Source organism: Penicillium hispanicum (assembly GCF_028827665.1).
Source record: "Penicillium hispanicum strain IBT 35686 chromosome Unknown utg000001l_segment0_segment0, whole genome shotgun sequence".
Lineage (NCBI taxonomy): Eukaryota > Fungi > Ascomycota > Eurotiomycetes > Eurotiales > Aspergillaceae > Penicillium > Penicillium hispanicum.
The window spans coordinates 4,396,046-4,408,358 of NW_026623193.1; the positions used below are offsets into that span (position 1 = coordinate 4,396,046).

Here is a 12,313-nt window from a genome sequence, read left to right on the forward strand (position 1 = left end):
TTGGGAATTGCTGACTGATGATTCCAGATGAGGTTTAGCGTTTACTCCTCCCCAACTATATCATCACGTGGTAGGTTGTCTACGTATAGAACTGTAATACAGAGCTGTCTTCAATGAGCTTAGAGGCTATTGAATATGAGAATTAAGCACATAGCCTTGCAAATCAATACAGAACAGAAGCACAATGTCTAGTGAGTGCGTGGTCTAAAATGGTGTACGGATCACTGTTAGGACCGGCACTGCGAGGCGGTCCGATAAGATGATAGAAGGATTAGAGTGAAGAAACCAGTGACTCGCTTCTGAGTGTAAACTAATCGCTGGAGTGCTATCTGTGTGTGCGCAGGGGTGTAAATCCCTGCGCGGTACACCATATAGACCATGGGTGCGGTCCCTGCGAGGGCCGGGGTCGTAACAACCACACTAATTATTCAGTCTCAAACTTTTATACAACCAGGACATTAATATCATGTTATCGAAGGAAGTAATGGATCTATCTATTCTGCCTACTAATTGCAATCAACAACCGTGACTTGATAACCGAGCACATGCCCTGTATAGGCCAGCGAGACTTCCCTAAGCCGCCGTGAATTTTACCGAAAAGGGCAAAACTGCCGACGCATCAATTTCTCCGATCGGCCGCAGTTCCACTTCCAACTATCGTCTTTATTGCCAATCTGGAGTAGCCTGCGTTCCACTCTTCTCCAATATGATGACTGCTTCTATGGAGGGGCACACGGAGGGGCAATCTCATGGCCGTGAGATATATTAATATGGACGACCCTGGCACTCGCTGGAACAAATCAACCGTCGTGACACCGGCACCTCTCCTTGAGACAAATCTCCTATCTCTTCCATCAGAATGCCTCTCTACCAGCCCCCTGATGTACATGCACCTGTGCTGTCCCAGTTTTCCCTAGCCGGCAAAGTTGTGGCAGTCACTGGTGGCGCCCGCGGCATTGGCCTGGAAGTGGTCCGCGGCATGGCCGAGGCTGGGGCGGACGTCGCCCTCCTCTACACTAGCACCAAGAACGCGCCTGAGATTGCCGCCCAGGTCACCAACGAGACGGGCCGCCGGATCGAGGCCTACCAGTCCGATGTCACCAACCGGGGGGAGATCGCCGCGACCATCAACCAAGTCGCCGAGGAATTCGGCCGGCTGGACGTTGTCATTGCGAATGCCGGAACTTGCACCAACCGCCCCAACTTGGAATACGATGAAGAGAGCTGGGCTCGTGATAACCGGGTCAACTATGATGGCGTGATGTGGACTGCCCAGGCTGCTGGGAAAGTTTTCAAGAAGCAGGGCAAAGGCAATTTGATTATCACTGCATCCGTGAGCGCCATTCTGGTGAACATCCCCCAGACCCAAGTCGCATACAACGCATCGAAAGCCGCGGCTGTTCACCTGGCTAAGAGTCTAGCCGTTGAATGGGCTGACTTTGCTCGGGTCAACTGTATCTCCCCCGGTTTCATGTTGACAGAGAGTGAGTTGTGTTGCCTCCCATTCTCAAGACAATCTGGCGTACTAATCAACATCCAACTTAGTGCTCACTCAGCAGCCTGTGGAGTTTATGGAGAAGTGGATGTCCTTAATTCCTGGAGGCCGGATCTGTGATCCCGCCGAATTGAAATCGGTAAGTCGTCTGGATCCACTCATCTACCACCTATTAATTTGGTCATAGGCGTATGTTTTCCTTGCTAGCGACTCTTGCTGCTACATGACCGGCTCGAACCTGGTCATTGATGGCGGTTACACCCTACCATAAAGACGATGTTCCTTCAATCAACATATGAACTTTCGTAAGGAATATACAGTTTCATATACAATATATGTGGATAATCAAGTGATTTTTCGCGTGAAGTTTTCATGGCCATTTCTATATCTTGATATTAAAGCAACAGATGAGACGGAAACGACGGTTGGTTTGGTTTAGCTCTTATTTTCAAGCCGGATAGTTTTTAGTCACTGTATTCTCATTAATTGGGCCCGGCAAGTCCTTGATATTATAAATAAGTATTCTTCCGTTTGGATAGTTTATCGCCAGTATTGGTTATTGTCAACATGGAAAATCAGGTGATTTTAGCCCTTTCAGTACCACTAGGCCAAAAAGTGCGAATGCACAGTTTTACCACTGTATACTGTATTTTCTGTTCCGACAGTTATTCTTAGAGCGCCGGGAACCAATGGGCGCAATGCCTACGTCATCTATCCGGCGGAGATAAGGAACATGATGGACCGAAGATCTTCATAGGTATATTTATGCAACCGAAATCGTGCATTGGGTGATTGATGGTGTATAGCCAACAGAACCCACTCGAATTTTCTGCAGTGAACTACTGACGTTCAACTAGACGATGTGCAATTTACGTCCAGCAGACTGTCATCGACCTGTATAGTGTCAATGGTGTTAACTTTCCTCCACTATAAATCCACGTCATGTGAGTATGAGCTTACATTCGTGCAGACAAATGCATTGTCTCCAGAGGGACTAGTGACATCAATATCGGTGGCGTAGATACCTGAGCAGGCCTGGGAGATTTCAATAAGCTGTTGCTATGAATGATATCAAGGACGTGCTTACATCTGGGCTTGAGCATACGATTGTGCCGACATCGGGGTCATAGACACCCGAGGTCACGCCCTTGATGTTGCTAAGATGGATGTCGGAAATAGTAAGATTGCTCTGTATCGAGTTGCATTGTTAGCCTTTCTCTCCAGTCCATATCGAGGGACGAGGGATTATAGAATCGATGTACCGGGTACTCATTGCACAGGGTCAGGTTCTTCTGTCCATAGCACTGGGTGACTTCGATAGCATAGTCGACATTGTCGATGGTCATGGTGTCGTACGTGACATTCTTGACGATTCCAGAGCCGCCGCCGCCTTGTAGATCGGTTGACAATGCGGAGGAGGCACCAGGCCAGACTTTGATACGTGCGCCATCCTTGGGAAATATGTAAGCGACTCCTTACGGAACAGTCTTCGTAGTCTTACCGATGCGTTGAACATGGAAATGTTGTACACAAGGATATTCTCGACAATATCGACCTCATCCTCGTACTGGCCGAGAGAGCCCACTGAAATCCCATGGGAACCATTGCAGTGCAAGTTCTGAACCAGAATCTCAGTGGCGTTCGGCTTGAAGGAGACACAGTCTAGCATTTGTTAACAAAGCAAAGCAAGCAATAGAGGGGCTAGACCAAGTACCATCGCCGTTGTTAATGACGGAGTCCTGAATAACAATGTTGGACGAGCGGTATAGATCCCTGTTACAGCGAGTTTTAGTTGAGATCTTCCCACGCTCCAGGCAGTCACCCTCACCATCCATCTGTGTTCTTGGCGGTATGATTACTTCTGCTGTATCCGCTAATGTCGATTCCATCAAAGAGAATATTGGTCGAATTGGCCACCAAATGATACCACTGCGGCGAGTAGCGCAGGTTCAAAGGACCAATCGTACCGCCGTGCAGCCCAATAATGCCCACCAGAATGGGGCGCAGAATGAGTGCGTCCTGGGCATACAAGTCATACCAGACTTGTCCATTGCCATTCAGCGTGCCCTCGCCGTAGAGATTGACATCCTCGCCACCGAGCTGGAAGAAAGTAGTTGCGTTCTGGTAGGTCTGACGGAATGCGTGGGCCTGCCAGTAGTCTGTGTCATTGGTGAATATGACGGTGCCCTGTATTTCTAAATTTGGAATATCAGTATCCGGGACTGAATAATCTACCACGCAATGTCTGCTCTTCACGAATCAACCTACCCAGATCAATATGTTTCAAGAAAGTCATATCCAGCGCGGTGCCGATGGTGTAAGTCTTGTCGGCGTCGAACACCACCCTGCCACCATTGTTGCACGTCTTGAGCGCAGCCAGAATGTTTTTCGAGTCATCTTTCCCGTTGCCATTGTTGGCGACATGGCAAGTTTTGATCCTGGGTTGACTGGAAGGGAGAGGCTTGAATGGCTGGTGTGGCTTGCATGCATTCGTTCGGGAATATCCCTTCCCACCGGAGATGACATTATCATCTGTAGCACTCTTGCCCTCAATAGCAAGACTGAGGGACAATAAAAGGCCAACGGCCTGTGTCAACGTATTAGAGATCTTCATCGCAACATAGGTTCAAGACTGACGGGTTGTGTCGAAGCTAAATAGGAGGCTGTGCAGTTTCCACTGGAGAAGTTTAGCCATCCCTTCCGGCAGCAGGTCTTTAAATCCCGAGCTTCAAGCACAGATAATGCGGGAGAATCAATGCACTGCTGGTTCCGCGTTATGATGCATTGTGCAATAACGCGCTAAGCAACACCCAGCGTTGTCGTTTCGCGGGGTAATGCACCGATTGCTTTCGTCCGGGGAAACAGCATCGTCATTTGTGGGGAGCTGGTGGCGCTGGTGAGTTGTGAACAGACATTTCGGTCGCAAGATCGTCGGAGATTGGGGGGTTGTTTCTTTCGCAACAACGAGAGCGAGGGCGCTGATAGGAGGAAGATCCGCCTTGCATTTCACCGGTTGGGGGGAAAACCGGGTACATGCACGCCGGGTTGGGACCTGCGCAGGTCGTTCTGCGGAAATTGCTTCGGAAATGTCGACAGGGATCGATACTGAGAAGTGCGTCATTCGGTGGCTGCATGTTGGGAGAAATGGGATAGGCCAAGCGAGCCAAATTTCGAGGATATGAAATCTGAACAGCAAGCTACACTCGGCACTCTACACGGTCCTATCGACGAGAAGAAAAACAATCACCGTGCCATTGTTTATATGTACAGTGGGTCTCTAAAGGAACTAAGTGTCGGCTCGCAGCAGAAATACGCCTGAGATCGACCTCCGACAAACGAGCTCGCTATGGGGTCTGCCGCCAGGGGTGTGTCGGTGACAAATATCGTCTCTATAATACCGCTTGCGCGCAGCCCTGTCCACGGGCGCTATCTATATCCGCCTCATCCACCGCACCTGCGCGGTGTCGAGCATTTAGGTCGACTTCTTGACGGCACTCTCCGCCTCGGAGGCGACGGCCTTCACGGAATCGGCGGCCTGATGCTCGAGCTCCTTGGCGGCTTCCAGGGAGCCGCCCTCCTGGCTACGCTGCCACATGAAGATGCGGGAAACCTGAACAAGACCGACACATCCGAGGAAGAAGTTGACCGCGGCGAGGCTACACAGGATGGAGTCAGAGGGGGACATCATCAGACCGATATGGTCAAAGGCAGATGGACGGGAATGACATACAGGACGTTACGAGGCTTGATAATCAAGCACCAGCGAGTCCAGATGGCACCAGTGCCCATTAGGGCGACATTCTGGGTGAGGGACAGTTTCTCAGCCGGGCGGTTGAAGTCGGAGATACCGGCGATGACCAGAGCCCACTGCAGAAACACAAGGAGTTAGTTACAGCAATTTAACAGCCTTACAGCACATGAACTATTGATTCTAGACATGTGTACAAGGGTAGCGGCGGTCTTTGGGAGGGAATGAGGGCTGGTCAAGACTGAAGAGTCGTCATTATCGTACCTTCATCATAGGAGCCCTATTGAAGATATAATTAGCATGCAGGTTCCAAAATAGCGGTCCTATAGACATTGCAAGCAGTATACCTACCAGAAGTGCACAGTCTTCACACCAACGGGGCTGTTCCATAGACGCTGGAAAGTGCTCTGCTGCTCTGCGGCGCCGGCGTCGGAGCTCTGGAACCGGAAGCCCTGGGCACCCGGCCGGCGGAATGGCGCAGAGGCATTGCGGAAGGCAAAGCGAGAGTTGTTGAAGAAGCGGAATCCGACACGAGACGACATAGCGAGGGGGTGTGATATGACGATGAGGGAGTGAGGAGGGAAGAAGGGCGGGATCGGCCGGTGATCGGAGCGAGCGAGTTTTCGGTCACGGATGCCACGAAAGCGCAAGCAGCACCACCACGAAGGTCGGGTCAACTCGAAGACAACCAAATATAACCAGCGTGAAGCTCACTTGAGGTCAGACGTAAACTGAGAAGCTCGGCGTCTCGCTGCATTCATGGCGGTTGCTTTCCGGCTGAGGTCAGCACTGTCCGCTAGTCCTGGTGCGGCTTAGCGCGGCCGGTCGCTGCTGGGCGAATCACCGCCGCCGCGAATCCGTGAATAATGCTCTGCTCTCCTCGTCGTCCCCCTCGACAACTGCTCTGATCCTTTCTACCTGCCATCCATCATGTCGGGCAAGTATGTCTTCACCAAGGGCCTGAAGGAGCTCCGCTTCCTCTTCTGCCAGACTTCCGAGCAGAGCGCTGCCACAAGGCATGTTTCCTTCCCTCGCTGTCTTTATCCGACTGGATCACGTTAGGCGAGCATTGGCTGACTCTCCCACCTCGTATCTAGGTCTTTTCTGAACCGCGCCTATCCTACCATGAAGAAGCACAACCCGTACACTCCCATCATGATGCGCGAGGCCTCGGGCATTGAGCCGCGGGTCTTTGCCAGATACGGTACGACCACCACACCTCTCGGATCCCACTGCTCTGCCTCGATTCGATCAGAAAATGTGCAATTGACAAAGCTAACGCGACGATTGTCTCCTCCAGAGTTTGGGAAGGAGAAGCAAGAAGCGCTGTCAGGTCAGTGTCCCTATCTCATTTAACGTGGACTTCAAGGCTGATTTTGTTACAGGTCTGTCCGACTCGCAGATCGAAGATCGCATCACCACCCTGGTCAAGCAGTCCTCATAACGACATCACCCACACCTCATCCTGTCTTATGTCTTCTCGCGAGTTCCTGCCGTCCTACCATCCTGTGTACCTATAGATGAAATCGAACCCATCAGACGATTCCTGATCCATTGTGCATTGAACATGGACAATTGACTACCAACTTTCTTTCCGTGTCTCGGAGATTGATAATTCGATTCTAATCCTGCTCCATGAACATGCTCGCTCTCTATAGCGGGCTACTAGCGTTTCCCACTTCTCCAAACCGATACTGCGCCCAACTCATACTCCCCTCGGGTAACGTCCACAATCTGCGCCCCTTGTCCTCCCCCGCCGCACCCGCGCCTATGTGAATTGGAAGCAGATGGTCGAAATACGGATGAGCCTGCCGGGCATCAGGCCGCTTCAACAGCTCCGCCATAGCCTCCTCCCGTTCCGCTGGCACAGTCGTCACAGCCTCCTTAAGTGCCTCGTCGAAGCTGACCGCGTACGGCAGCGGTTGCGGATTTCCAAACGTAAACCGCATGTCGCGCAGATTGTGCACGGCCATTCCAGATACGACGATCAAGATATTATCCTCGCGGAGGCGCGATACCGCCTGACCGAGGCGGTAGTGCTGGACCGGGTCTTCCGTGTCGAACAGCGAGACTTGCACCACCGGAACATTGAGCGGGTTCGAGTCGGGCTCGAAAGCTGCATTGACGCGTTAGCTGCTGCCATGAACGTGGACGTTGAATCCGGTCTGCGCGGCACATACCGCACTTGAAACTCGCCCAGACGCCGTGATCCAACCCGCGCTCCACGCCCTCGGCCTTAATCCCGGCCTCTGTTAACGAGCCGAGCACCTTATGCGCCACTTCCTTGCTGCCGACATTGGGGTACTGCTCCTTATAATAGTAGTCCGGGAACCCGTAGAAACTACAGCGAGACGTGAATCAGCTCACGTCCAACCGTGCTGGTGACAGCCATGCTCATGGTAACAGGAATCAAACACCGGGCCACATACTCGTAGATCAACTCCGTGATCTCCGCCGTGTTCACGTAGATCGTATCTCGCCCGCCCTGCCAATGCGCCGAGAACACCACCACGGCGCGTGGCTTGACTTTCGTCGTGATCTCGCGCCCGATCTCGGCGAGCTTGGTGTATGCCGGATGGTCCACCTCGTACATCACATTCGGCTGTGCGGTGACGTTAGCACAGATACTCAGCAGGCCCTACTATCACTGTGGGAATAGGGTGTCATAGATCGGCATGGAGGGGTAAACACAAGAAATAGAGAGCATCTCACCCCGCCATGGCTGAGGAAATATACCGGCGTCTTCATCTTGCCGTCTACCCACTTCCTCGTGGGGTTTGCACTCATCCGGGCGTGCGCTAGGCTTGCACTGGCGCTCGCGGCGGCAGCAGATACAGAGCCGAGAAGACGTCGGAAGGAAGCCACAATGGCCGTGTCACGCCAGAGCAGTGCAATGAGCACGGCAGCGAGGATGGTCCAGAACGAGAGCACGACGAGCTTGCGGCTAGCGCGAAGATCGGGTGTATTTTCGCCTGCTGCAGGTTGAGATGTTTGCTCAGCACGGCGTTGGCGTGGTTCGGAACGCATCGATCGGATGTTTTTATAGCTCGGTGTACAACGGGCTGGCGGGAGTTCAGCCTAAAATACAGCACACTGGCGGATCGGGTATAGAGGATTTTGTAACTTGCATGACCCACGGACGAGAATCAGGTCGCACAATAGTAATTATTATTCAGACAGGGCGACATGAGAAATCCAATGCCGCGTCGGAAGTTCAAATGAGCCGATGGCATAAGCCGGGCTGGTGGTATGTCAGCGCGGAACGGGCCCGCTCGGCTGTACGGATATATGTGTCAAGATGAACGGTCGCGAGGTGCGGGGGCATATATCATGATACGTAGGCAATAAGCTGGTCAAGGTGTGGGTGGGAGTGTCACAGCAATCGATTCTATTTAATGCAAATGCAGCCAGGCCCGGAATGGCGCCAGAGTATTCACCCCAAGGTTGTCCGTACAGTCATGTCTTGCTCTGTGGAGGTATTGGCCCGTAAACCAATAGGCAAAAGAATCTCGAGACAGAAACAAGAAGAGCAAAGGGTGGAAAGAAAAGTCCAAGAGGAAGAAGAAGAAGAAGAAGAAGAAGAAGAAGAAGACATCCAGCCAAGTCAGTCAAGAGCGACTCTCGTGGATGGAAAAGAGCATCGAAAGTGTAGAGCCCAAATCCAAAAAAAAAACAAGGCCTGCTCGTGAACAGGCCGGGAATGGAACGCGTCAAGCGCCGGAGTCATTAAGATACATGTCCTGGGAGCTCAGTGTCCATTATGGGCTGCACCAGGGGTGGGAATGGGATATAAGGGAGAAGAGCAAGCAGAGAAACAGCAAACCTAGAAGAAAAGCGAGCGGGTTACATAAGAACGCAATCACCATCACTTTGCTTGTTCACAGCGGAGCGGGAAAGACGGGTCTTTTGCATGCGACTGCCGCCCTTCTTGAGATCTTCGAGACGTTCTCGGGCCTTGGGGAACCCTTGGGCTGAAGACACCGGATTATTAGCGGGAATTCACCCGGTAGAATTCCGATAGTTCAACTTACCTGCCGCGCGCCAATACCAGCGCTTCGCATCTTCCAAGTTTGCAGTAGCACCGATACCAACTTCAGTGAAGTATCCCATGGCATACTCGGCCTTGGCGAGACCGGCCGTGGCGGCTTTTCGGGCCCAAAGATAGGCCTCAGTGTCATTCTGTTGCAGAATGCCTTCCGATCCGGTCAGGTACCAACCGCTCAGAGCGAGTTCGCTCTGATGCTCGCCCTGGGCTGCAGCACGAGTGTACCAGATAATGCTCATACGGTTGTCAACCGGACATCCCATCAAGCCGTATTCGTAGGCTGTACCGAGCCTGAACTGAGAAAATTTGTAGCCCAGATCCGCAGCCTGGTGGAAGAGCTCGGAGGCATATGCCTCGTCGCGAACAACGATATCGTTGCCACTAGCGTTTTGGTACATGAGAGCCAGTTCGTGAAGCGCGTGCGGGTTCTCCTCGTCGGCACGCTCGGCAGCGCGCTTCAGCCATGACACACCCTCGCGGGGACTGCGGGCTTGACCCAGCAGACCCTTCAGGTTGATCATGCCCATCTTGTACATGGCCGGCGTGTCGCCTAACGCGGCGGCACGCTTGTACCACTGCACGGCCTTCAACGGATCCCGCCTGGTACCGCCACCTTCTTCCGCGCCGATCTCGCAGCACACGGCCACCCGGTACGCAGATTGGGCGTGGCCCTGCTTGGCAGCGGAGTGGTACAGCGAGAAGGCTTCCTTGGGGTCGACCTGCAGGCCAAGCGTGCCTTCTCCATAACAGTCGGCCAGGTAGAACTGCGCTTCTGAATATCCATTCGCGACAAGTTTCTTGACGATCTTGTATGCGTCCAGAGTATACTTTTCCTGGGATTTGGCTTTGGTTTTGGGGTCGAGGCGGGTGTTCTCTCCTACCAGAACAGTAGCCCCCTCCACCAACTTCTTGGCCAGTAAAAGCTGAGTCTTCTGATCTGAGGGGTTGGCGCGGACTTTTTGCTGCAGTCGCTGCAGTTCCTCGTGGGTGACTGGGGTTGAAGCCGATCCACTTGGCGGCATTGGCTGGGGAGGAGGCGGCCCGGGGGGAGGCGCAGCAGCATTGGGGGAGGTGTGTTGTCGGACTGGGGCGGACTTGGGGCCCTGGTCGAGACCTGGTCGGAATGGCACGGGGTGGTGAGGCAGAGCATCCGGATTCTGATCAGGCTCCGGTACTTCAGATTCTTGGGGATATGGGGGATACGGCATGTATCCCGCCTGCGGCCCGTAGCTGTTCGGAGAGGAGTGCATGCCGTGCCCAGTAGATTCCTCCTCGGGGATGTCGAACTGGAACCCGGCATTTTCAAATTGATTGGGGCCATCGCCATTGCGGAAGTGTGGCTGTGATCGAGAGTGCGGGGTCCGCGGCGTGGAGTCCGGGGTATATGCGGAATATTGACCTACGGAAGCCGAGGATGGGGACGAGGGTGTCTGCACGTTTGGACGTGTTGGCGTGTCCAACCCCATTTCATCGATCGGACCATTCGACTGAGGCATGGCATCGAAGTTCGGCATATCGGGCTCGTCCTCGGGGCCACTATCAAAATAACTTTCCAGGAACTCTCTTGGTGCGTAAGAAACCCGGTTGGTCGGGTCTGGCGGGGGCATCATCAACCCCGAATCCATGCCATAAGCGGGACGGCCTCGGGGAGGCCGCATACCACCTGCAGTATTGGGACGAGGAGGCATATCGCCCATCGGAGCGGGTGGGTAATCGTATTCTTCATAGCCCGACTGGCCGCCATACATGGGTGGTTCTCGCAGTGGCATCGTTGCGCTCCGCACCGGTCCGGGCATGGGGGGACCATTCTGATCTCTGTACGCGCGATCTGGTCGGCCTGGACGTCCAGAGCTGGCAGACCGTCCAGGAGCCCCTGGGTGGTATCCTGCACGGCCTCTGCCCGGGGGCGGTCCGCGTGGAGGCGCCTGTCGCATATCGGGACGTCGGCTATTCGATGTGTGTGGTCGCGGCGGAGGCCTGCCATTGATATCCATCGCCGCCATTCCTTTTTCTAGTCCTCGTGGAGGGCCACGCCGGTCTCGGGGGTCTCGAGGGTCCCGGGGAGTGCCCATGACAGGGAACGGATTGTCGAAGCCATCGCCTGGTCCTGGTCGGCTTCCGGCTGGGGTACTGTTAGCATTTACGCTGGGAAAACGCCTTCCAAATCACTCACGAGGCCTGGATGGTTTGCCTTGGGGTGGTCGATCACCGGGATAGCCACGCCGCGGGTCGACTCCAGGTGGAGGGCGGCCACCGCCTGGAGGTCTTGGCGGGCGCATCGAGCGAGACTGGGACTGCGACGAGGCTGATCGCGGCGTAGGGCCAGGAGGACCGGGCTGATAGTTGTATGTTGGGTCATCATATCCGTGATCGGGGTATCCAGCGTCCGGGGCGCCGTAGCCGGCATCCGGCGCATACATCGCATCTTGCGCATAGGGACCAGGGGCCGGAGCTGACGAGGCTGGGGACGAGGTGTTATATTGCCTCAGAGGCGGCGGGCGCTGCGCTGGGCGCTGAGGATAGGCCATGGCGCCTTGGGTTTCAACGTCCAGCAGTGAGTTGTGGGAGGTTGCGAACCACGGAGGCAAGGAGGGTTGCTGGAGAAGCGCCCGAGTTAGTTTTCGCACACGCCAAACTCTCTTCTCTTCTCTCCCCGCAAGAACACATACCACGTGTAGAAGGCCTCCGATCGGAGGCAACAGACGAGAAAGACAAAGACACGAAGGCACAAAGGCACAAGGAGTTCCGCCCGCGACACGGCACACTAGAGCGCGGGGGGAAGGCAAACGGGGAGGTTTAATAACAGCGGATCGTCAGGAAGTCATGGCTTTTCAGAGAGGCCCGTTATTCCTTGGCGTGTCTTAGTGGAGTTTCGGGCAAGACACGTTTCTGTCAATGACGATGACGGGCACGATCATCTCTGGAATCTGTTGCGCGCGGTTATCTTGTGCCTGACGATCAGGGGGAGAAGATAACTACGGTGCGACGATGACTATGTAAGCCCGAGACGAGCTGCAGACAATGG

The 12,313-nt window shown here is 54.0% G+C and overlaps 7 protein-coding genes across 7 annotated transcripts; 2 read left to right on the forward strand and 5 right to left on the reverse strand.

Moving 5' to 3' along the window:
• Positions 1-859: 859 nt before the first annotated feature.
• On the forward strand, positions 860-1,766 carry N7459_001650 (uncharacterized protein; the record flags this gene model as incomplete). Its single annotated transcript, XM_056940835.1, has 3 exons — positions 860-1,484; positions 1,546-1,634; positions 1,683-1,766. 3 exons carry the CDS (start codon positions 860-862, stop codon positions 1,764-1,766), a joined length of 798 nt encoding a protein of 265 aa, XP_056805115.1.
• A 578-nt stretch (positions 1,767-2,344) lies between these two features.
• On the reverse strand, positions 2,345-4,616 carry N7459_001651 (putative extracellular exo-polygalacturonase; the record flags this gene model as incomplete). The annotated part of the gene is made up of 10 exons (XM_056940836.1): positions 2,345-2,389; positions 2,456-2,530; positions 2,583-2,684; positions 2,758-2,946; positions 2,997-3,157; positions 3,210-3,268; positions 3,324-3,690; positions 3,764-4,082; positions 4,133-4,172; positions 4,336-4,616. 10 exons carry the CDS (start codon positions 4,614-4,616, stop codon positions 2,345-2,347), a joined length of 1,638 nt encoding a protein of 545 aa, XP_056805116.1.
• A 351-nt stretch (positions 4,617-4,967) lies between these two features.
• On the reverse strand, positions 4,968-5,785 carry N7459_001652 (mitochondrial pyruvate carrier family protein; the record flags this gene model as incomplete). Its single annotated transcript, XM_056940837.1, has 4 exons — positions 4,968-5,151; positions 5,226-5,362; positions 5,508-5,523; positions 5,595-5,785. 4 exons carry the CDS (start codon positions 5,783-5,785, stop codon positions 4,968-4,970), a joined length of 528 nt encoding a protein of 175 aa, XP_056805117.1.
• A 556-nt stretch (positions 5,786-6,341) lies between these two features.
• N7459_001653 (L51/S25/CI-B8 domain-containing protein) lies at positions 6,342-6,687 on the forward strand (the record flags this gene model as incomplete). The annotated part of the gene is made up of 2 exons (XM_056940838.1): positions 6,342-6,576; positions 6,629-6,687. Coding segments are annotated over 2 exons (294 nt in total), but the record flags the coding sequence as incomplete, so codon positions are not given.
• Positions 6,688-6,895: 208 nt separating this feature from the next.
• On the reverse strand, positions 6,896-8,270 carry N7459_001654 (DODA-type extradiol aromatic ring-opening family dioxygenase; the record flags this gene model as incomplete). Its single annotated transcript, XM_056940839.1, has 4 exons — positions 6,896-7,359; positions 7,424-7,584; positions 7,673-7,845; positions 7,956-8,270. 4 exons carry the CDS (start codon positions 8,268-8,270, stop codon positions 6,896-6,898), a joined length of 1,113 nt encoding a protein of 370 aa, XP_056805119.1.
• Positions 8,271-9,242: 972 nt separating this feature from the next.
• N7459_001655 (uncharacterized protein) lies at positions 9,243-11,084 on the reverse strand (the record flags this gene model as incomplete). The annotated part of the gene is made up of 1 exon (XM_056940840.1): positions 9,243-11,084. One exon carries the CDS (start codon positions 11,082-11,084, stop codon positions 9,243-9,245), a length of 1,842 nt encoding a protein of 613 aa, XP_056805120.1.
• Positions 11,085-11,299: 215 nt separating this feature from the next.
• N7459_001656 (Chitin synthase regulatory factor 3) lies at positions 11,300-11,816 on the reverse strand (the record flags this gene model as incomplete). The annotated part of the gene is made up of 2 exons (XM_056940841.1): positions 11,300-11,403; positions 11,462-11,816. The coding sequence occupies 2 exons, from the start codon at positions 11,814-11,816 to the stop codon at positions 11,300-11,302; spliced, it is 459 nt and encodes a 152-aa protein (XP_056805121.1).
• Positions 11,817-12,313: the final 497 nt, after the last annotated feature.